This window comes from Salvelinus alpinus, chromosome 21 (assembly GCF_045679555.1).
Source record: "Salvelinus alpinus chromosome 21, SLU_Salpinus.1, whole genome shotgun sequence".
NCBI classification, from domain to species: Eukaryota; Metazoa; Chordata; class Actinopteri; order Salmoniformes; family Salmonidae; genus Salvelinus; species Salvelinus alpinus.
In genome coordinates, this window is record NC_092106.1 from 18,996,399 (window position 1) to 19,021,220 (window position 24,822).

Sequence of the window (24,822 nt, forward strand, 5' to 3'; positions counted from 1 at the left end):
TCAGTCTCTTTCTGTCGGTGTCTGTCTGTGTCTGTCTGTCTGTCTGTGTCTGTCTGTGTCAGTCTCTGTCTGTCTGTCTGTGTCTCGGTATGCGTCTCTGTCTGTCTGTGTCGCGGTCTGCGTCTGGCGGTCTCTGTCTGTCTGTCGGTCTCTGTCTGTCTGTCGGTCTCTGTCTGTCTGTCGGTCTCTGTGTCTCTGTGTCTCTGTCTGTCGGTCTCTGTCTGTCGGTCTCGGTGTCTCTGTGTGTCTGTCTGTCGGTCTCTGTCTGTGTCTGTCTGTCGGTCTCTGTCTGTGTCTGTCTGTGTCTCTGTCTGTCTGTCTGTCTGTCTGTCTGTCTGTCTGTCTGTCTGTCTGTCTGTCTGTCTGTCTGTCTGTCTGTCTGTCTGTCTGTCTGTCTGTCTGTCTGTCTGTCTGTCTGTCTTTCTGTCTGTCTGTGTCTGTGTCTCCTGTCTGAGTCTCTGTCTGAGTCTCCTGTCTGTGTCTCCTGTCTGAGTCTCTGTCTGAGTCTCTGTCTGAGTCTCTGTCTGAGTCTCTGTCTGTGTCTCTGTCTGTGTCTCTGTCTGTCTGTCTGTCTGTCTGTCTGTCTGTGTCTCTGTCTGTCTGTCTGTCTGTCTGTCTGTGTCTCTGTCTGTCTGTGTCTCTGTCTGTCTGTCTGTCTGTGTCTCTGTCTTTCTGTCTGTCTGTGTCTCTGTCTTTCTGTCTGTCTGTGTCTCTGTCTTTCTGTCTGTCTGTGTCTCCTGTCTGAGTCTCTGTCTGAGTCTCTGTCTGAGTCTCTGTCTGTGTCTCTGTCTGTGTCTCTGTCTGTGTTCTCTGTCTGTGTTCTCTGTCTGTGTTCTCTGTCTGTGTCCTCTGTCTGTGTCCTCTGTCTGTGTCCTCTGTCTGTGTCCTCTGTCTGTGTTCTCTGTCTGTGTTCTCTGTCTGTGTTCTCTGTCTGTGTTCTCTGTCTGTGTTCTCTGTCTGTGTCTCTGTCTGTGTCTCTGTCTGTGTCTCTGTCTGTGTTCTCTGTCTGTGTTCTCTGTCTGTGTTCTCTGTCTGTGTTCTCTGTCTGTGTCGCTGTCTGTGTCTCTGTCTGTGTCTCTGTCTGTGTCTCTGTCTGTGTCTCTGTCTGTGTCTCTGTCTGTGTCTCTGGTCTCTGTCTCTGGTCTCTGTCTCTGGTCTCTGTCTCTGGTCTCTGTCTCTGGTCTCTGTCTCTGGTCTCTGTCTCTGGTCTCTGGTCTCTGTCTCTGGTCTCTGTCTCTGGTCTCTGTCTCTGGTCTCTGTCTCTGGTCTCTGTCTCTGGTCTCTGTCTCTGGTCTCTGTCTCTGGTCTCTGTCTCTGGTCTCTGTCTCTGGTCTCTGTCTCTGGTCTCTGTCTCTGGTCTCTGTCTCTGGTCTCTGTCTCTGGTCTCTGTCTCTGGTCTCTGGTCTCTGTCTCTGGTCTCTGTCTCTGGTCTCTGTCTCTGGTCTCTGTCTCTGGTCTCTGTCGGTCTCTAAAAACAAAGTATGATGGCTTCTCAACCATCTTTTCAGAATGCAAAAGCTGATTGCGGCAGAACATTTTCTGCTAGTTTGTTGAAACTGATTTCTTAAAGAACGGGTACAGGGCACACAGACAACAACAACACACAGCCTGACCACCATTCCTCATACACAGTGCTCCAGATAGAAAGGACAGAACCTGCTTCTCTCAAATAGAATCATGAGCGGGAGCGGAGCGGGTAGAGACTACGGACCACAAGTGCGAGGGATGCGATAGAGAGCGCATCCTAATGTAAGTGACTGACTATATTAGCACAGTACAGTGGTGCGGTGGACACTACATTACCGACATTACCGACGCTCACTAGGCTCATGTTTATGGAGGATAGAGGAGGGAGGCAACCAGCCCAGCAGAGCTGTAAGAACCATTAGTGTCAATATGCTCATATCACCTCCAGCACGTCAGGCTGGCCCAGTGGCCGTTACTGCCCCAGGTCTGGTGAACAGTAGAATACCATTAACACATAACATACTAAGAGCCTTGAATAATATTCAGTGACTTAAACAGAGTCAGTTTTATCTGCGTCTCAACTGGCACCAATTCCCTCACTACTTCTGACCAGGGCCCTAAGGGCATAGAGTGCCCTTTGAGATGCAGGCAGTGTATGGGTGTTAGTGTTAAAAAGGTCAGCGCCTTGCTGCATGCTAATGGTCCCAGATTTAAAGGCTAGGGGAGTGAGGGAGCTAGCAATGGTGAGGCTAGCATTGAAGCTATAGTCATGGGACTAACAGTGGGATTCCGTGACACATTTCTACTTTCAGTCTCTCCTCTGCTGTCATTGGGTGATCCCTGTGGTGACACCTCTGGAATCTACAGTAAATGAACCACTGTGGTCTCACCCTGCCACCTGCCTCATTTACCACTGGGAAAGAGAGCAGAGACACTGAGTCATCAAGACATCTGCTCAGAGGAGCTCACACTAAATAAAACAACCTTCAACCTTTAATGGGACAGCTACCAGCTATGTTGGTGTCACTCTGTGGATCAGAGCCCCATCACAACTCAGAGGTGTGAGTCTGAGCTCTGTGTGTGTGTGTGTGTGTGTGAGTCTGAGCTCTCTCTGTGTGTGTGTGTGTGTGTGTGTGAGTCTGAGCTCTCTCTGTGTGTGTGTGTGTGTGTGTGTGTGTGTGTGTGTGTGTGTGTGTGTGTGTGTGTGTGTGTGTGTGTGTGTGTGTGTGTGTGTGTGTGTGTGTGTGTGTGTGTGTGTGAGTCTGAGCTCAGTGTGTGTGTGTGTGTGTGAGTGAGTCTGAGCTCAGTGTGTGTGTTTGTGTATGTGAGCTCTGTGTGAGCTCTGTGTGAGTCTGAGCTCTGTGTGAGTCTGAGCTCTGTGTGTGTGTGTGTGTGTGTGTGAGTGTTCCCATATTTAATAACCAGCAGAAAGATCAGTCATTGGGTGATGACTGATCAGTGAAACTGTCACGATCTCACACTGATGTAAACTGACAAAAATAAGGTGCTTTCAGCAGCAATAGTGTCTGGTCCTGTGATGTGAGTTAAATACTCAAACTATTTTAATTGTATCTTTACTGTGCCTCTTGTACTATGTTTTCAAATCAAATCAAATGTATTTATATAGCTCTTCATCTGATATATCAAAGTGCTGTACAGAAACCCAGCCTAAAACCCCAAACAGCAAGCAATGCAGGTGTAGAAGCACATGTTTTCCAGCTATATTGGTTCTCTCTCTATCATAACTATATATAACTATATATACAAAAGTATGTGGACACCCATTAAAATTTGTGGATTCGGCTATTTCAGCCACACACGTTGCTGACAGCTGTATAAAATCGAGCACACAGCCATGCAATCTCCATAGACAAACATTGGTAGTAGTGAAGAGCTCAGTGACTTTCAACATGGCATGCGTCATAGGATGCCACCTTTCCAACAAGTCAGTTGGTCAAATGTCTGCCCTGCTCAAGCTGCCCCGGTCAGCTGTAAATGCTGTTACTGTGAAGTGGAAATGTCTAGGAGCAACAACGGCTCGGCCGTGAAGTGGTAGGCCACACAAGCTCACAGAATTGGACCGCTGAAAGGCATAGCGCGTAAAAATCGTCTGTCCTCGGTTACAACACTCACTACCGGGTTCCAAACTCCCTATGGAAGCAACGTCAGCACAATAATTGTTTGTCGGGAACTTCATGGGTTTCCATGGTCGAGCAGCCGCACACAAGCCTAAGATCATCATGCACAATGCCAAGCGTCGGCTGGAGTGATGTAAAGCTCGACTCCATTGGACTCTGGAACAGTGGAAACACATTCTCTGGAGTGATGAATCATGCTTCACCATCTGGTAGTCCGACGGACGAATCTGGGTTTGGCAGATGCCAGGTGAACGCGATCTGCCCCAATGCATAGTGCCAACTGTAAAGTTTGGTGGAGGAGGAATAATGGTCTGGGGCTCTTTTTCATGGTTGGGGCTAGGCCCCTTAGTTCCAGTGAAAGGAAATCTTAATGCTACAGCATACAATGACATTCTAGACGATTCTGTGCTTCCAACTTTGTGGCAAAAGTTTTGGGAAGGCCCTTTCCTGTTTCAGCATGACAATGCCCCCGTGCACAAAGCGAGGTCCATACAGAAATGGTTTGTCGAGATCGGTGTAGAAGAACTTGACTGGCCTGCACAGAGCCCTGACGTCAACTCCATCGAACACCTTTGGGATGAATTCAAACGCCCACTGCGATTCAGGCCTAATCGCCCAACATCAGTGCCTGACCTCACTAATGCTCGTGGCTGAATGGAAGCAAGTCTCCGCAGCAATGTTCCAACATCTAGTGGAAAGCTTTCCCAGAAGAGTGGAGGCTGCTACAGTAGCAAATGACAATGATTTTGGAATGAGATGTTCAAAGAGCAGGTATTCACATATACTTTTAGTCATGTAGTGTCTCTAATACAGCCAGCTTACACTACTATTATACCGTGTAGTAAGAGTCTTGCTCCAGCCTAGCTCCCTCGGCCATGGCCAGATGCTGAGCTTGCCCCACTGCTCGGTGCCATGTTAGCCTTGCATGACAGCCAGCCCTAAACACACAGCCGGACAGATGGGTGAAGAGGTGGGCCGCGTCATGTGTGAAGTGAAAGGAGTGAGGGGGAATGTGTGTCCTGCGTTTGAATAAGCTGCATTCACTCCAACAAGGAACAGTAAAGAGGAGAGATGGTTCATGCAAGTGGGTGTGTGTGTGTGTACATTTCTTAGTTGCTTATGAGGGTGAGCCTCTTGGCAGAATTTAATGAACCAAGAACGACCTTGATCAGCAGCAGAGAACAGAGAACATAGGGCACCCCCCCCCCCCCTCCATCCATCCCTCCCTTTTTCTCCCCCCTCCTCCTCCTGCCAGCCTCACATTCATCAAGTGTGTGTTTTTGATCTCCCAGCCACATCACACATGTGCCCTCCAATCAGCCTCCACCGCCTCTAGGGCTTTCACTGGCCTGCACAGCTCAGTACGCGCACACACACACACACACACACACACACACACACACACACACACACACACACACACACACACACACACACACACACACACACACACACACACACACACACACACACACACACACACACACACACACACACACACACACACACACACACACACACACACACACACACACACACACACACGACTTCAGCAGGCACCATTTATCACATTCAGCTTTTGATTAGGTTTGGGCACAGTTCATGCAAAAAGGCCATTAACAGGATAAATGATTTGAAAGGGAGGGAGACAAAGAACGAGAAAGAGGGAAAGAGAGAGAGGGAGAGAGCAAGAAAGAGAGAGAGAGGGTGAGAGAGAAGGTGAGGGAGAAATAACATTGCCCTTCGCTTTACCCTTTCCTACAGTACATGCTTCCTCTACAACTGCTGCCTAGGGACGTTAAAACTAAAAGGGTTCCCTAACACTTCATAACTCCATGTTAAATGAAACAACTACGACTAGAGTAGCAGAGTGGTGAGGAACGGAAACAGAGGGCTCTACCGTTCTGCATCCCCCATCCCGCCACTCCATCTCGGCCTCGCCTGCCGTCTTTAGACGTCGGCATGGCGACGGGTCATTTGTGGACTTACATTTTGAGAAGTTATTACTCCCTTGTCCCCCGCCCAACAACACTCAGGTTACCAAGAGACCAACAGGATTTGAGGATCTTCTCCCAGGCTGCGTCCCAAGTGCCACCCTATTCCTTACATAGTGCACTACTTTTTGCCTGCCTGCCTGCCTGCCTGCCTGCCTGCCTGCCCTTTTTATGTTTGTGTTTTTACAGTGCTAAAACTAAGCGGCAGAAAAAAATGGACGGTAGGTGACCACACACAGACACTCCAAAGACTCTTCCGCCTGCCAAATGACAAAACCAGGCCACACCATTTCAATTATGGGGGAGATATTCGATAATAAAAATGCTCACGATGTAGTCTTTACGAGATGAACCCTTCCGCTGAACCCCTCACCAAGAAACAGAACACAGAGACAGACAAACAGAGAGACAGAGATAAAGGGAGGGAGAGAGATAAAGAGACAGAGAGACAAAGAGAGAGACAGAGACAAAGAGAGAGAGAGAAAGAGAAAAAGTACTTCTCCCTCTCATTTCATGTGGTTACAAAACTTCCAGCAAATGTAATGAGCTAATTGTGGCTTTTTGTAGTTGACTCCTTTTTTGTTGTTGTTCCATGTGTGTTATTCTTCAGAGTTTCTAAAGCCTTTCAGTTTGTCATTACTGAGGTTAACAAAAGGCGAGTTGGAAATCCAGGGTATTAATTATGCTAAACGGAGAAAGATGTCGGCTCGCCTTCCATTTACGAATATGACCGCTTTGCTTTGGAAAGAAAAATACTGTGTGTAGGTAGTATACTGAAACAGCAACACACACAATATTACACATGAACGCAACCACAAAAGTCCAACAACTAATTCATGATACATTTATGTGCTCATATCATTTAATTATGTAAAATGTTCACTTCAGGACCAGCATGTCTAAAACTCTTTCAGCTTTGACAATGACCCTGGTGTTTCAATAACATTACTCCTAGCGCCAAGCCCACCTGCCAGAAACATCTCTCTCTCTCTCTCTCTCTCTCTCTCTCTCTCTCTCTCTCTCTCTCTCTCTCTCTCTCTCTCTCTCTCTCTCTCTCTCTCTCTCTCTCTCTCTTTCTTTCTCTCTCTCTCTCTCTCTCTCTCTCTCTCTCTCTCTCTCTCTCTCTCTCTCTCTCTCTCTCTCTCTCTCTCTCTCTCTCTCTCTCTCTCTCTCTCTCTCTCTCTCTCCCCTCATTTCTATCCCTCCCGCAGTGTGCAGGAGCTTCCTTTGTCTGGCACGTGTCACAGAGATTGAGATTTATGAGCGAAAGATTTTTGCAACTGTTAGACAGGCCGTGGAGAATTCCTCCCCAGGATAGAGGAGGAAGGGAGGATAGGGGGCAGAACACAGTGTTGGCGGATGAGAGGAGGACTATGTCCTATAGTTTTTTGCTTTAGAACTCTCAGGGGGCAATAGAGCAAAACGACCTTCGTATGTAGCAGAGTTCTACTGGTCAACATGCAGAGAACCACAGATTCAACTGCTTACACTTTATATGAGCCACCTGTTTAAAATGGACATATAGGGTGTACTTACAGTGCCTACTATATGATGTCTCCATAAATATTACATCAGCATTATAAGCATTGGAACACATGCTATAAGCATTTATAACAGCTCTTTAAAATACAACATGATAGCATAAACACCAAGAGAGCAACTACAATGACAGAGAGAGAGAGAAGAGGAGGATCAGTGGAGGACAGGAATAGCTAGCTGAATGAAAGACAAGCCGGGGAGGCGCTGGTGCACTGTTGGGGAGCATCGAGGGAGTTGTCTGAGGAGAAACAGTGTCCGTTTGTGGCTGGTGATAATACTTTCCATTCAGCGGGGGCTCGCGGCCGCTCGCTGCTGATTCTCCTGATTGCAGGCTGGCGCCCTGCTGGCGAGCCCAGTGCTGCTGAAATTAAATCCACTCTGTTGAGTTATAAATTATAATGCTCTACAAACAACACCACCACTGGGGACAGGGGAGAAGGAGGAGAGGGGAGAGAAAGTGAGGGAGAGAGAGGGAGGAGAGAGAGAGAGAGAGGGAGTGTGAATGGGTGACAGAGGGAGTGAGGGAGAAAGGAAAGAAGACTGGGGTGAGAAAAGAGGGAAGAGAGAGGATGAGGGAGAGAGAAACAACAGAAAAGGAAAACAAGGAAAGAGGAAAGGAGAGAGAAGGACTGCTGCAACATCCTCTTCCTTCACAGATCAGTGGTGCTGCACTCACAGACCATGTGGACAGAGGGACACGAGCGAAAGGTGTGTGTGTGTGTGTCCTAGAGAGAGCAGGGAAGGACAGAGGAAAAGAGATGCTTTGACAGCCTTCAGGGGCTAAACGCACGTGGAGGTAGATGTATTTGGGTCTGTAGTGTTCAAACTGTAGCAGGCTATAAACTACAGTACTTCATGACCTAGTCACAGCTAGTACTGAACAATGATTTGATAAGTCTGCTCCACATCCTCGACGCATGTTCAACGCTGTTGCAATAAGACTTCTACAATAATATAGAGGTGATACAAAGCTTCCTGTCAAACAGCTTCAATAACCTCCAGCCAGCCGTGAGTGCGTGTGTTGACCCAGACGAGAGGTTGTTTTAGGATCAACAGAGAGTGTTCCTCCAACACTGTAGGGGTCTCTGTCGCGCTCCGGTGTGCTCTTTGTCCTTCAGCACAGCTCCGGTCTGGGGATCCGGGACAGCAGGGCCCACACCAGACCCTTCCATGGGTGAGAGCTCTGACAGACAGGGGGTACGTCCATAATGGCACCCTATTCCCTATATAGTGCACTACTTTTGACAAGAGCCTATCAAAAATAGTGCCGTATATAGGGAATAGGGTGCCATTTGGGACGTCAGTTTCTCGGCATAGCCGGCCGGTAACACGGGACCAAGCCAGTGGTCACCACCCACACCAACAAGGAGTTGTCAGAATGAGCAGGCTAAAGGAGCCTTCAGAGATGGAGAAAGAGGGGCAACATGGCCACACAGCTCTGTCGTCTCAGCTAGCCAGGGTATTGGGACTGACGGCTGGAACGGGGCAGCAGTCAGGAGAGGACCAGTTCTCACCTCTAAATGTCAACTGTCAACACACTCAATATGAAACATAGGCTACATACTCCTATGTGGCTATACATGTCTCAAACAGCTACCAGTTTTACACTTCATCAAAATGTTTCTTGCTGATATTTTATGTTGAATCATGCTAGGTCGCAAACACCACAACTTGAAAAGAACCTGGTCAGATTTGAATCTGCCTAAAATGATCAGAGGTAGGAAGCCTAACAGACAGATGGGGGGGAGGCGTGTGTCTATGAATGTATATATATATATATATATATATATATGTATGTGTATGTGTGTGTGTGTGTGTGTGTGTGTGTGTGTGTGTGTGTGTGTGTGTGTGTGTGTAGGGAGTCAACCAGTTCAAAGTGCTTTCTCAGCACCAGCCCTGCCAGTGTGTTGTGTCTGTCTGTCTGTGATGGGCTAATGTTTCACCTGGAGAGCAGCAGCCCAAAGCGGAGGTGACATTTAGGGGCATCAACCCTGTCACACAGCAGCTGAGCTGACAAACAAAGACAGCCAGGGTAGGGGACACACAGACGCCACCACTGCAGTCAGAACTATACACAAAGACAGCCAGGGTAGGGGACACACAGACGCCACCACTGCAGTCAGAACTATACACAAAGACAGCCAGGGTAGGGGACACACAGACGCCACCACTGCAGTCAGAACTATACACAAAGACAGCCAGGGTAGGGGACACACAGACGCCACCACTGCAGTCAGAACTATACACAAAGACAGCCAGGGTAGGGGACACACAGACGCCACCACTGCAGTCAGAACTATACACAAAGACAGCCAGGGTAGGGGACACACAGACGCCACCACTGCAGTCAGAACTATACACAAAGACAGCCAGGGTAGGGGACACACAGACGCCACCACTGCAGTCAGAACTATACACAAAGACAGCCAGGGTAGGGGACACACAGACGCCACCACTGCAGTCAGAACTATACACAAAGACAGCCAGGGTAGGGGACACACAGACGCCACCACTGCAGTCAGAACTATACACAAAGACAGCCAGGGTAGGGGACACACAGACGCCACCACTGCAGTCAGAACTATACACAAAGACAGCCAGGGTAGGGGACACACAGACGCCACCACTGCAGTCAGAACTATACACAAAGACAGCCAGGGTAGGGGACACACAGACGCCACCACTGCAGTCAGAACTATACACAAAGACAGCCAGGGTAGGGGACACACAGACGCCACCACTGCAGTCAGAACTATACACAAAGACAGCCAGGGTAGGGGACACACAGACGCCACCACTGCAGTCAGAACTATACACAAAGACAGCCAGGGTAGGGGACACACAGACGCCACCACTGCAGTCAGAACTATACACAAAGACAGCCAGGGTAGGGGACACACAGACGCCACCACTGCAGTCAGAACTATACACAAAGACAGCCAGGGTAGGGGACACACAGACGCCACCACTGCAGTCAGAACTATACACAAAGACAGCCAGGGTAGGGGACACACAGACGCCACCACTGCAGTCAGAACTATACACAAAGACAGCCAGGGTAGGGGACACACAGACGCCACCACTGCAGTCAGAACTATACACAAAGACAGCCAGGGTAGGGGACACACAGACGCCACCACTGCAGTCAGAACTATACACAAAGACAGCCAGGGTAGGGGACACACAGACGCCACCACTGCAGTCAGAACTATACACAAAGACAGCCAGGGTAGGGGACACACAGACGCCACCACTGCAGTCAGAACTATACACAAAGACAGCCAGGGTAGGGGACACACAGACGCCACCACTGCAGTCAGAACTATACACAAAGACAGCCAGGGTAGGGGACACACAGACGCCACCACTGCAGTCAGAACTATACACAAAGACAGCCAGGGTAGGGGACACACAGACGCCACCACTGCAGTCAGAACTATACACAAAGACAGCCAGGGTAGGGGACACACAGACGCCACCACTGCAGTCAGAACTATACACAAAGACAGCCAGGGTAGGGGACACACAGACGCCACCACTGCAGTCAGAACTATACACAAAGCTTAGATAAAAAGTGACATTTTTTGTGTTTTTCTAAGTGCCAAGGTTGGTTTTTAAGGGGCTTCGATGCAATGATAGACCAGGCTGAGGAGTGACTGGTCACACGGAGGGGATATTTACATACAGTAGTACAAAGAACACAAAGTGGGCACACCGTGAAAATGGCTCCAGATGAAGTGATTTGACAAACCTTCTAAACACTGCTGAAACCTGTCGCCAAGGACTGAGTGGATTATGGTGTCTTATCTGTAACCATAGATACAGCTCCGTATCCGAGAGAGGAAAAGCAGTCGTGACGTCATCCCTGCCACGGGAAGGTGTGCTGGATAATTGCGAGCTTCTGTCGGTGAGCATACGTTCAAAAATGGCCGCGGTAACCGCTCCAGCTGTCCAATCGCTGAGCTTCTGTTTTCCCCTCCCTGCCAATTAGAGAGCAATCGCCTGAGCAAACAAAGCATTATCGGGCGGTTAAGTCGGCGTCTCATCTGCAGGGTTTTCGTGTCCTTTTCCCCAGCGAGGCTACAACAACATCTGCAAACACCTGATAGGCGAGGCCAGGCATGGAGCCGCACCCAGCAGCTCAGTGCTGGAGTTAAATTGTTACCACCTTTCCCTAAGCCCATCGCCGACAATTAACAATTTGGCCACTCCACTTCAAAGTCTCCGCTGGCTGAAGGGGTTAACCTCTCTGCTCCGGGAGATTTGTTTTAGATTTTCACGAGATCCCCAGACCTTTTCATCTCTCTCCGTCCTCTATTTCTTCTTCTCTGCTTCCACAAGGGCAAAGGCAGGGCAACAGGAGATTTCGGTGTGATATTTAGGACAAATTTTCCTCCACGCTTGCTTAACTGAAACAAACAAACTTGTAAAAAAACTTTGGGAGTAAAAAGTAATGGAGCTACTTGAGTGAGAAAATGTCTTGATATTCATATGAGAGCACTTAGAAATAGCTCAGGAAAGAGAGAGTGTCTCATGGGAGCATGGTTGATGATTGTGGACATCCTTTTGCATGTTTGGGGAAATTATAATCCTTGTTTGAGTCTCATGGGACGACCTGCTTTCCTAGCAATTAGTTTTACAGCCTCTTAAACAGGTTGGGGAGAAGTAGAGTGTACTACTCTGGTCTGAGGCCAGTGACAGAGAAAGAGTGTGTGTGTGTGAGAGAGACATAGTGAGAGAGAGAGAGCGAGAGGGAGGAGAGAGAGAGAGAGAGAGAGAAAGAGAGAGAAAGAGAGAGGGAGTGGAGAGAGAGAGAGGGAGGTGAGAGGGAGGAGAGAGTGAGGAGAGAGAGAGGGGGAGGAGAGAGAGAGAGAGAGGGGGAGGAGAGAGAGAGAGAGGGGGAGGAGAGAGAGAGAGAGGGGGAGGAGAGAGAGAGAGGGGGAGGAGTGAGTGTGTGAGAGAGAGAGAAAGAGAGAGAGACAGGGAGGAAAGAGAAAGACAGCGAGAGACGGAGAGGAAAGAGAGAGACAGCGAGAGACAGGGAGGAAAGAGGGAGACAGTGAGAGACAGGGAGGAAAGAGGGAGAAAGCAAGAGACAGGAAGGAAAGAGGGAGACAGTGAGAGACAGGGAGGAAAGAGGGAGACAGTGAGAGACAGGGAGGAAAGAGAGAGACAGCGAGAGACAGGAAGGAAAGAGGGAGACAGCGAGAGACAGGAAGGAAAGAGGGAGACTGAGAGACAGGGAGGAAAGAGGGAGAAAGCAAGAGACAGTGAGGAAAGAGAGAGATGGAGAAAAATATATAAAAATGTCAAAGGGGTAGAGCATGAATTTAGACATACCAATCCCCCTTTCTCTAGCGCTTCACACTCCTCTTCATCCCAGAGGAGACAGTCATGGGAACAGAGTAGCCCCTTAGCCCTTGCTGACTATTCCCCTGCCACCTTCATACGTGTCAGTGGAAGAGGGGCATTGGCTCACTTGACTGGGTAGTACCAGGCTGAGGTGCCCTCCCTGCTGTCCAGTTCACTGAACCCTCCTGTACAGATAAGCAGTGCACTTGGCCGTGTCTCCCTCTCCGTCTGGTTATTGCCCTGTGTGTGTGTGTTTGTGTGGTGTGTGTGAGTATATGAGTGTGTGTAGTGGGTCCGGGGCAGTAGTGTGTGAAGTGCCCTCCCCACAGCCAGCCCTGCAGCGCCCAGCAGCAACTGGAGCAAATACGTTTAGGAATTAAGACTGGGAAGAAGGGAGGGGGAATGGCCCGCGGTGTGTGCAAAGAGGTAGCTGTCTGTCTGTCTGTCTGTCTGTCTGTCTGTCTGTCTGTCTGTCTGTCTGTCTGTCTGTCTGTCTGTCTGTCTGTCTGTCTGTCTGTCTGTCTGTGTCTGGGAGTCGTGCTGCTCTTTTGCAGTGCTATACCAGCCCTTGCTAGCCACCCCAGGATGTGGCCTGTCACTTCACATAGCTGGTGATGAGGCGGAGATGTCAGGAGAGGTGAGGACGGCAGCACACACAGGAGGGAAGGATGAGAAAAAAGAGAGAGCGAGAAAGAGACTGGTGGGAATGACTTCATGCAGGACAAACAGCTCAGTAGGGTAGAGCAAGAACTGGGATCCACCCTCATTCTCTCCCTCCTATCCTCCCTCATTCTCTCCATCCCTCAAATCTTCTCCCTCTCTCTCCCTCCCTCCCTCCCTAAACCCAAATCCTGGCTCTTCAATAGGAATCAGAATGTGGTTTTGCTATTAAAAGGCTTGATCCTCTGGTTGGTTCTGATCTCATTAGGCTTACTAAACACAGCCATATGTTTGCTATCAGTCACACAGTAAGACAGGACAGGCTCAGAACACAGCACCACCAGGCACAGCTTCCCAGCACAGCACAGTTTCCCAGCACAGTACCACACCACAGCACCTATCAACTCACACTTTTAAATAAGTCACCAGCCGAGATGATATTAGCCTGAAATCCATATTTGACCACATATTTGACCTAAAAAACATACACATGCATCCTATTGGCACAAACACAATCCCCCCGCCAGCCCCAATACCCTGTCCTTGACACACAGGGATGAATATATCACCCCTCCCCCTTTCCTCTCCTCTTTTCCCTCCACTCTGCATCACCTCTCCCCCTTTCCTTTCCTTTCCTCTCCTCCCTCCACTCTGCATCACCTCTCCTCTCCCCTTTTCCTATCCTCTTTTCCCTCCATCACCTCACCTCTCCCCTCCTCTTTCCTCTCCTCTTTTCCCTCCACTCTGCATCACCTCTCCTCTCCCCCTTTCCCTCCACTCTGCATCACATCTCCCCTCCCCCTTTCCTCTCCTCTTTTCCCTCCACTCTGCATCACCTCTCCTCTCCACTCCTCTCTATTGAATAGTGAGCTGAACACAGTGATCTGAACACAATGCTAAGTGACACGGCCCACACTGCAAGCAGCAGCGTGCCTGTGGCGGAACACAGATCCTTTCAATCTGGAGGTCAGAGAGTGGCATCACAACAGCCCTGCAAAGATAGGCTCCATATGCCAATTCTCACTACTGGAAGAACTGTACTCACTGACTGACTGGTTGACTGACTAGGTGGCTGACTGGCTAACTGACTGGCTGGCTACCTAACTCACTGATGCATGTGTCTGGTTCCATTCCAGCCTATAGCCCCTTCCCATAGTTCCTACCTCACTGATACTATGTGGTTCTGGTTCCATTATGACCCCTATCTCCTAACTCACTGAAGCAGGAGCCTAGATCATTTTTTCCTTCTCCAGAACATGTGCACCAGTTGATCTGTGATGCGAGCACGTCTTTGTTAAGCAGGAACGACCCAGTCCCAGACTACAAAGGGTTAAAGAATATCCCACACACTCAGGCTTCAAAGACCAGTCTCTAATTTGAACCTTTCGTGACACTTAAAAGACCCAAGGACTCATTTGATTCTGATGGTGCAGCCATTTAGAATTTCCATCGGAAAACAGTGTAGAGCGTCGTGACCACAGTCTTATCTGTTTTGATCATGGTTGATATGGCTGGGAGAAACATATATAAGCACATGGGCACAAACAAGTACACGTTCACACAAAACACACACACAAGCCTGGTGGACATGTGCCGGGGCCCTAGGTGTGCCATCCTGCATCATCAGCTGATTATGAGATAGAGTGTGTGGGCTGGTAAGATGTTTAGAAGACAATACTAGGGAGCTACTCTCTAATCTGTGGTAGCAGGATTCAGTGGCACCAGTAGACATTTATCCTCTACAGGAGGTATGCTCTACAGGAAGTATCCTCCACAGGAAGTATCCTCTAATCAGGGCAAGGTGACCGGAAACATGACCGAATACAAACAGTGTAGCTATTCCCTCCACAAGGCAGTCAAACAAGCTAAGCGTCAGTATAGAGACAAAGTAGAGTCACAATTCAACGGCTCAGACACGAGAGGTATGTTGCAGGGTCTACAGTCAATCACGGACTACAAAAGAAAAACCAGCCCCGTCGCGGACCACGACGCCTTGCTCCCAGACAGACTAAACTTTTTTGCTCGCTTTGAGGACAATACAGTGCCACTGACACGGCCCGCTACCAAAACCTACGGGCCCTCCTTCACTGTAGCCAACGTGAGTAAAACATTTAAGCGTGTTAACCCTCGCAAGGCTGCAGGCCCAGACGGCATCCCCGACCGCGTGCTCAGAGCATGCTCAGACCAGCTGGCGTGTTTACAGACATATTCAATCAATCCTTATCCCAGTCTGCTGTTCCCACATGCTTCAAGAGGGCCACCATTGTTCCTGTTCCCAAGAAAGCTAAGGTAACTGAGCTAAATGACTACCCCGTAGCACTCACTTCCGTCATCATGAAGTGCTTTGAGAGACTAGTCAAGGACCATATCACCTCCACCCTACCTGACACCCTAGACCCACTCAAATTTGCTTACCGCCCCAATAGGTCCACAGACGACGCAATCACCATCACACTGCACACTGCCCTAACCCATCTGGATGCTGTTCATCGATTACAGCTCAGCATTTAACACCATAGTACCCTCCAAACTCGTCATTAAGCTCGAGACCCTGGGTCTCGACCCGCCCTGTGCAACTAGGTCCTGGACTTCCTGACGGGCCGCCCCCAGGTGGTGAGGGTAGGTAACAACATCTCCACCCCACTGATCCTCAACACTGGGTCCCCACAAGGGTGCATTCTCAGCCCCCTCCTGTACTCCTTGTTCACCCACGACTGCATGGACATGCACGCCTCCAACTCAATCATCAAGTTTGCAGACGGCACTACAGTGGTAGGCTTGATTACCAAAAATGACGAGACGGCCTACAGGGAGGAGGTGAGGGCCCTCGGAGTGTGGTGTCAGGAAAATAACCTCACACTCAATGTCAACAAAACAAAGGAGATGATAGTGGACTTCAGGAAACAGCAGAGGGAGCACCACCCTATCCACATTGACGGGACAGTAGTGGAGAGGGTGGACCTCAGGAGGCTGAAGAAATTCAGCTTGTCATCAAAAACACTCACAAACTTTTACAGATGCACAATCGAGAGCATCCTGTTGGGCTGTATCAACCGCCTGGTACGGCAACTGCTCCGCCCATAACCGTAAGGCTCTCCAGAGGGTAGTGAGGTCTGCACAACTTATCACCGGGTGCAAACTACCTGCCCTCCAGGACACCTACACCACCCGATGTCACAGGAAGGCCAAAAAGATCATCAAGGACAACAACCACCCGAGCCACTGCCTGTTCACCCCGCTATCATCCAGAAGGCGAGGTCAGTACAGGTGCATCAAAGCGGGGACCGAGAGACTGAACAACAGCTTCTATCTCAAGGCCATCAGACTGTTAAACAGCCATCACTAACATTGAGTGGCTGCTGCCAACATACTGACTCAACTCTAGCCACTTTAATAATGGAAAAATGTATGTAATCAATTTATCACTAGCCACTTTATATAATGCTTACATACCCTACATTACTCATTTCATATGTATATACTGTACACTATACCATCTACTGCATCTGGCCATCTTGATGTATCACTAGCCACTTTAAACAATGCCACTTCATATAATGTTTTCATACCCTACATTACTCATCTCATATGTATATACTCTATACCATCTACTGCATCTTGCCTATGCCGTTCGGGCATCACTCATTCATATATTTTTATGTACACATTCGTATTCATTCCTTTACACTTGTGTGTATAAGGTAGTTGTTGTGAAATTGTTAGGTTATATTACTTGTTAGATATTACTGCATGGTCGGAACTAGAAGCACAAGCATCTCGCTACACTCGCATTAACATCTGCTAACCATGTGTATGTGACAAATACATTTGATTTGATTTACAGGAGGTATCCTCCACAGGAAGTATCCTCTACAGGAGGTATCCTCCACAGGAAGTATCCTCTACAGGAAGTATCCTCCACAGGAAGTATCATCTACTTTTGATCACTGGATAGTTGTGGAATGAATCACCACAGAGCATACACACACAGTAATTGAGATGCTAGCCAGCAGTACTGTAGCTCACTCCTAGCTACATCAAAGCTCCGCTATAGCAATATGGCAGCTTATGCAAGAGGTGAATTCCCTTTCAGTCTGTCTCCCGCTTTCTCCCTCGGTGACAGACAGACACGACAGATAGGCAGCCTGGGTTACCGTGACTACAGCCAGACACGCCAGGGCGATAACCTCACCACAGCAACCTCCAGGGACCAATAATTAATTAATATGACTTTAGCAGGAGCTCTCACAGAATGTGATCTAATTGGTCCTCCACAATTATGTAATGGCCTCGCCTTGTAAAGAGACGATCTGGCTTAACTGTCACACACAAACACAGAGGCACGAACGCACACCCACATACAGTTGAAGTCGGAAGTTTACATACACTTATGTTGGAGTCATTAAAAAAAAATATTCAACCACTCCACAAATTTCAGGTTAAGGACATCTACTTTGTGCATGACAAGTCATTTTTCCAACAATTGTTTACAGACAGATTATTTCACTTATAATTCACTGTATCATAATTCCAGTGGGTCAGAAGTTCACATACGCTAAGTTGACTGTGCCTTTAAACAGCTTGGAAAATTCCAGAAAATGATGTCATGCTTTAGAAGCTTCTGATAATCATCATTTGAATCAATTGGAGGTGTACCTGTGGATGTATTTCAAGGCCTACCTTCAAACTCAGTGCCTCTTTGCTTGACATCATGGGAAAATCTAAAGAAATCAGCCAAGACCTCAGAAAACAAATTGTAGACCTCCACAAGTCTGGTTCATCCTTGGGAGCAATTTCCAAACACCTGAAGGTACCACGTTCATCTGTACAAACAATAGTACGCAAGTATAAACACCATGGGACCACGCAGCAGTCATACCGCTCAGGAAGGAGATCCATTCTGTCTCCTAGAGATGAACGTACTTTGGTGCAAAAAGTGCAAATCAATCCCAGAAGAACAGCAAAGGACCTTGTGAAGATGCTGGAGGAAACAGCTACAAATATATCTATATCCACAGTAAAATGAATCCTATATCGACATAACCTGAAAGGCCGCTCAGCAAGGATGAAGCCACTGGTCCAAAACAGCCATAAAAAAGCCAGACTACGGTTTGCAACTGCACATCGGGACAAAGATCGTACTTTTTGGAGAAATGTCCTCTGGCCTGATGAAACAAAAATAGAACTGTTTGGCCTTAATGACCATCGTTATGTTTGGAGGAAAAAGGGGGAGGCTTGCAAGCCGAAGAACACCATCCCAACCGTGAAGCACGGGGGTGGCAGCATCATGTTGAGGGGGTGCTTTGCTGCAGGAGGGACTGGTGCACTTCACAAAATAGATGGCATCATGAGGATGGAAAATTATGTGGATATATTGAAGCAATATATCAAGACATCAGTCAGGAAGTTAAAGCTTGGTCACAAATGAGTCTTCCAAATGGACAACGACCCCGAGCATACGTCCAAAGTTGTGGCAAAATGGCTTAAGGACAACAAAGTCAAGGTATTGGAGTAGACATCACAAAGAAATAAATCACTCTACTATTATTCTGACATTTCACATTCTTAAAATAAAGTGCTGATCCTAACTGACCTAAAACAGGGAATTTTTACTAGGATTAAATGTCAGGAATTGTGAAAAACTGAGTTTAAATGTATTTGGCTAAGGTGTATGTAAACTTCCGACTTCAACTGTACATACAGAGGCGCACACAGTTTATTTTCAAATGGTGTCCTTTTAACCTGGTGACATGTGCAGTAGTCATCTAGTGTGGGAGTCAGTGGTGGTGGGCTGTGTTGGTCAACATGTCAGAGAGCTGCTGTGATGGGAGTCAGTGGTGGTGGGCTGTGTTGGTCAACATGTCAGAGAGCTGCTGTGATGGGAGTCAGTGGTGGTGGGCTGTGTTGGTCAACATGTCAGAGAGCTGCTGTCATGGGAGTCGGTGGTGGTGGGCTGTGTTGGTCAACATGTCAGAGAGCTGCTGTGATGGGAGTCAGTGGTGGTGGGCTGTGTTTGTCAACATGTCAGAGAGCTGCTGTGATGGGAGTCAGTGGTGGTGGGCTGTGTTGGTCAACATGTCAGAGAGCTGCTGTGATGGGAGTCAGTGGTGGTGGGCTGTGTTGGTCAACATGTCAGAGAGCTGCTGTGATGGGAGTCAGTGGTGGTGGGCTGTGTTGGTCAACATGTCAGAGAGCTGCTGTGATGGGAGTCAGTGGTGGTGGGCTGTGTTGGTCAACATGTCAGAGAGCTGCTGTGATGGGAGTCAGTGGTGGTGGGCTGTGTTGGTCAACATGTCAGAGAGCTGCTGTGATGGGAGTCAGTGGTGGTGGGCTGTGTTGGTCAACATGTCAGAGAGCTGCTGTGATGGGAGTCAGTGGTGGTGGGCTGTGTTGGTCAACATGTCAGAGAGCTGCTGTGATGGGAGTCAGTGGTGGTGGGCTGTGTTGGTCAACATGTCAGAGAGCTGCTGTGATGGGAGTCAGTGGTGGTGGGCTGTGTTGGTCAACATGTCAGAGAGCTGCTGTGATGGGAGTCAGTGGTGGTGGGCTGTGTTGGTCAACATGTCAGAGAGCTGCTGTGATGGGAGTCAGTGGTGGTGGGCTGTGTTGGTCAACATGTCAGAGAGCTGCTGTCATGGGAGTCAGTGGTGGTGGGCTGTGTTGGTCAACATGTCAGAGAGCTGCTGTGATGGGAGTCAGTGGTGGTGGGCTGTGTTGGTCAACATGTCAGAGAGCTGCTGTGATGGGAGTCAGTGGTGGTGGACTCTGTTTGACAACATGTCAGAGAGCTGCTGTGATCCTGATGATTCCCTCATAAACCCAGGGCTTAATATCAGTTCTGCATCTCAAATTACATCCTATTCAAGTAGTGCACTATAACGGGAATAAAGTAGTGCACTATAAAGGGAATAAAGTAGTGCACTATAAAGGGAATAAAGTAGTACACTATAAAGGGTATAAAGTAGTGCACTATAAAGGGTATAAAGTAGTGCACTATAAAGGGTATAAAGTAGTGCACTATAAAGGTAATAAAGTAGTGCACTATAAAGGGTATAAAGTAGTGCACTATAACGGTAATAAAGTAGTGCACTATAACGGTAATAAAGTAGTGCACTATAAAGGGTATAAAGTAGTGCACTATAAAGGTAATAAAGTAGTGCACTATAAAGGGTATAAAGTAGTGCACTATAAAGGGTATAAAGTAGTGCACTATAAAGGTAATAAAGTAGTGCACTATAAAGGGTATAAAGTAGTGCACTATAAAGGTAATAAAGTAGTGCACTATAACGGTAATAAAGTAGTGAACTATAAAGGGTATAAAGTAGTGCACTATAAAGGTAATAAAGTAGTGCACTATAAAGGGTATAAAGTAGTGCACTATAAAGGGTATAAAGTAGTGAACTATAAAGGGTATAAAGTAGTGCACTATAAAGGTAATAAAGTAGTGCACTATAAAGGGTATAAAGTAGTGCACTATAAAGGGTATAAAGTAGTGCACTATAAAGGGTATAAAGTAGTGCACTATAAAGGTAATAAAGTAGTGCACTATAAAGGGTATAACGTAGTGCACTATAAAGGGTATAAAGTAGTGCACTATAAAGGGTATAACGTAGTGCACTATAAAGGGTATAAAGTAGTGCACTATAAAGGGTATAACGTAGTGCACTATAAAGGGTATAAAGTAGTGCACTATAAAGGGAACAACAGTCTAACGGAGCAGCCTTGGACACCTGTCTCTGGTTATAGCAACTCCGTCCTCCTAGTCAGAGAGCATAGGGGAAGAAACCAGAGGGTTAGAGACCAGAGGGTTAGAGGCCAGAGGGTTAGAGGCCAGAGGGGAAGAAGAGGCCAGAGGGGAAGAAGAGGCCAGAGGGGAAGAAGAGGCCAGAGGGGTAGAGGAGAGGACAAACTACAGTATGTGGTACAGGTAGCAGCGAGTATTGGGTTGAATGCACCCAGTCTGCTGTTTGTGTCAATATATGTGTTTGTGTTTTGAGTGTGTATATGAGAGACAGAGACAAACAGACAGAGAGAGAGAGAGAAAGTGTGTATGACATGGAGAAAAAGAGAGCGAGAGAATGTATGTGGGCAGGGATGGTGGTGGATGTCACAGCTGATAAGTGTATTAGCGCTGATGATGATGCTAATTACACAGTCAGTGATCCAGTACACTGGCTAGCTACAGCAGACTGTAGTGACTCACTGATTAGCATTAGCCACATTAGCCAGCATCAGCCACACATCTCAATAAGCTGGTGGGAGAGATGCTACGCTAGGCTAGAGCGATCTAGCTAAGGCAGCATTGCGGTGAGTCATTGATTGGTGTTAGCCACATTAGCCACACATCTCAGTGAGCGGGTGAGAAAGATAGTACGCTAAGCTTTGCTTCAGTGAGCTGTCCTTCATAGACTCGTGACAGAAGAGAGATGAGGAAGAGGACAAAGAAAAGGAGTGGAGAAGAACTCAAAATGAATCATCTCTCTGAATGAGGTTGAGATGAAGCAGCCAGTGTCATATCTTTCTTTGGACTGTGTGCATACAGTACATGTTAGTGTGTGTCTGTGTGAAGTGACATTTACCTAATGCAGCAGTAAATCCTCTCCTCATTAGTAGACTAATGACAATGATGTGGGCTGACGAGAGCACAGACCTGGACTCCTGAGCTGCTGCTGACACACACACACACATACACACACAGAAACACACAGACAGAGTGAAACCTGAAGCTGGAAGAGTCCTGGGCTCCTGTCCAGAGCGTTGGAGCTCAAAGGCGTTGGTGTGTGTGTGTACTGTATGTATGTATGTATGTATGTATGTATGTATGTATGTATGTATGTATGTATGTATGTATGTATGTATGTATGTATGTATGTATGTATGTATGTATGCATGTATGCATGTATGCATGTGTACTAGAGGTTGACCGATTAATCGGAATGGCCGATTAATTAGGGCCGATTTCAAGTTTTCATAACAATCGGTAATCGGCATTTTTGGACACCGATCATGGCCGATTACATTGCACTCCACGAGGAGACTGCGTGGCAGGCGAACTACCTGTTATGCGAGTGCAGCAAGGAGCCAAGGTAAGGTGCTAGCTAGCATTAAACGCATCTTACAAAAAACAATCAATCTTAACATAATCACTAGTTAAGTACACATGGTTGATAATATTACTAGTATATCTAGCTTGTCCTGCGTTGCATATAATCAATGCGGTGCCTGCTAATTTAACATTGAATCATAGCCTACTTCGCCAAATGGGTGATTTAACAAGCGCATTCGCAAAAAAAGCACTGTCGTTGCACCAATGTGTACTTGACCATAAACATCAACGCCTTTCTTAAAATCAATACACAAGTATATATTTTTAAACCTGCATATTTAGTTAATATTGCCTGCTAACATGAATTTCTTTTAACAAGGGAAATTGTGTCACTTCTCTTGTGTTCTGTGCAACAGAGTCAGGGTATATGCAGCAGTTTGGGCCGCCTGGCTCGTTGCGAACTGTGTGAAGACTATTTATTCCTAACAAAAACAGCCAACTTCGCCAAATGGGGGATGATTTAACAAAAGCGCATTTGCGAAAAAAGCACAATCGTTGCACGAATGTACCTAACCATAAACATCAATGCCTTTCTTAAAATCAATACACAGAAGTATATTTTATTAAACCTGCATATTTAGTTAAAAGAAATCCAGGTTAGCATGCTATATTAAACTGGGGAAATTGTGTCACTTCTCTTGCGTTCATTGCACGCAGAGTCAGGGTATATGCAACAGTTTGGGCCGCCTGGCTTGTTGCGAAATAATTTGCCAGAATTTTACGTAATTATGACATAACATTGAAGGTTGTGCAATGTAACAGGAATATTTAGACTTATGGATGCCACCCGTTAGATAGAATACGGAACGGTTCTGTATTTCACTAAAAGAATAAACGTTTTGTTTTCGAAATGTTCGTATTGACCATTAATGACCTAAGGCTCGTATTTCTGTGTGTTATTATGTTATAATTAAGTATATGATTTGATATTTGATAGAGCAGTCTGACTGAGCGGTGGTAGGCAGCAGCATGCTCGTAAGCATTCATTCAAACAGCACTTTTGTGCGTTTGCCAGCAGCTCTTCGCTGTGCTTCAAGCATTGAGCTATTTATGACTTCAAGCCTATCAACTAGTTAGCGGGGTGCGCGCTAATAGCGTTTCAATCGGTGACATCACTCACTCTGAGGCCTTGAAGTAGTTGTTCCCCTTGCTCTGCAAGGGACGCGGCTTTTGTGGAGCGATGGGTAACGATGCTTTGAGGGTAGCTGTTGTCGATGTGTTCCTGGTTCGAGCCCAGGCAGGGGCGAGGAGAGGGACGGAAGCTATACTGTTACACTGGCAATACGAAAGTGCCTATAAGAACTAGAGGTCGACCGATTATGATTTTTCACCGCCGATACCGATTATTGGAGGACCAAAAAAAGCCGATATCGATTATTGGAGGACCAAAAAAAGACGATACCGATTAATCAGCCGAATATTTAAATGTATTTGTAATAATGACAATTACAACAATACTGAATGAACACTTATTTTAACTTAATATAATACATCAATAAAATCAATTTAACCTCAAATAAATAATGAAACATGTTCAATTTGATTTAAATAATGCAAAAACAAAGTATTGGAGAAGAAAGTAAAAGTGCAATATGTGCCATGTAAAAAAGCTAATGTTTAAGTTCCTTGCTCAAAACATGAAAACATATGAAAGCTGGTGGTTCCTTTTAACATGAGTCTTCAATATTCCCAGGTAATAAGTTTTAAGTTGTAGTTATTATAGGAATTTAGGACTATTTCTCTCTATACCATTTGTATTTCATTAACCTTTGACTGGTTTGGCCAGGGTAGGCCATCATTGTAAATAAGAATTTGTTCTTAACTGACTTGCCTAGTTAAATAAAGGTTAAATAAATAAAATACAAATATTGCACCTTCTTCACCACACTGTCTGTGTGGGTGGACCATTTCAGATTGTCACCTCCTACACTGCGGTCCCGACGATGTGGATAGGAGCATGCTCCCTCGGTTTCCTGAAATCCACGATCAGCTCCTCCGTTTTGTTGACGCCAGGGCTCTCATCTCCTCCCTGTAGGCTGTCTTGTCATTGTTGGTAATCAGGCCTACTACTGTTGTGTCGTCTGCAAACTTAATGATTGAGTTGGAGGCGTGTGTGGCCACGCAGTCAAGGGTGAACAGGGAGTACAGGAGGGGCTGAGTACGCACCCTTTTGGGGCCCCAGTGTTGAGGATCAGTGAAGATGAGGTGTTGTTTCCTACCTTCACCACCTGGGGCTGCCCGTCAGGATGTCCAGGACCCAGTTGCACAGTGAGGGGTTCAGACGCAGGGCCCCGAGCTTAATGATGAGCTTGGAGGGTACTATGGTGTTGAAGGCTGAGCTATAGTCAATGAACAGCATTCTGACGTAGTTATTGTCCAGATGGGATAGGGTAGTGTGCAGTGCGCAGGCGATTGCATCTCTGTGGATCTATTGGGGCGGTAAGTAAATTGAAGTGGGTCTAGAGTGTCAGGTAAGGTAGAGGTGATGTGATCCTTAACTAGCCTCTCAAAGCACTTCATGATGACAGAAGTGAGTGCTACGGGGCGATAGTCATTTAGTTCAGTT

The 24,822-nt window shown here is 47.2% G+C and overlaps 2 protein-coding genes across 9 annotated transcripts in view; both read right to left on the reverse strand.

Moving 5' to 3' along the window:
• LOC139547473 (clumping factor A-like) lies at positions 1–24,615 on the reverse strand. The gene is made up of 2 exons (XM_071356357.1): positions 24,482–24,615; positions 1–1,294 (listed from the first exon to the last, which is right to left on the reverse strand). The coding sequence occupies exons 1-2, from the start codon at positions 24,613–24,615 to the stop codon at positions 1–3; spliced, it is 1,428 nt and encodes a 475-aa protein (XP_071212458.1).
• The window catches only part of LOC139547962 (BCAS3 microtubule associated cell migration factor-like), a 361,432-nt gene that overhangs the window by 150,474 nt on the left and 186,136 nt on the right, over positions 1–24,822 (reverse strand). The gene's annotated exons all lie outside the window — the stretch shown is intronic.

What these genes read in the sequence shown, in the direction of transcription:
- LOC139547473 (XM_071356357.1), bottom strand. Translation starts at nt 24,615, where the DNA reads ATGCTGTTCATTGACTATAGCTCAGCCTTCAACACCATAGTACCCTCC. An exon ending in CTGACGGGCAGCCCCAGGTG is followed by an intron (nt 1,295 to 24,481) that starts GTGAAGGTAGGA and finishes ACCAGAGACAGA; the next exon opens with GACCAGAGACAGAGACCAGA.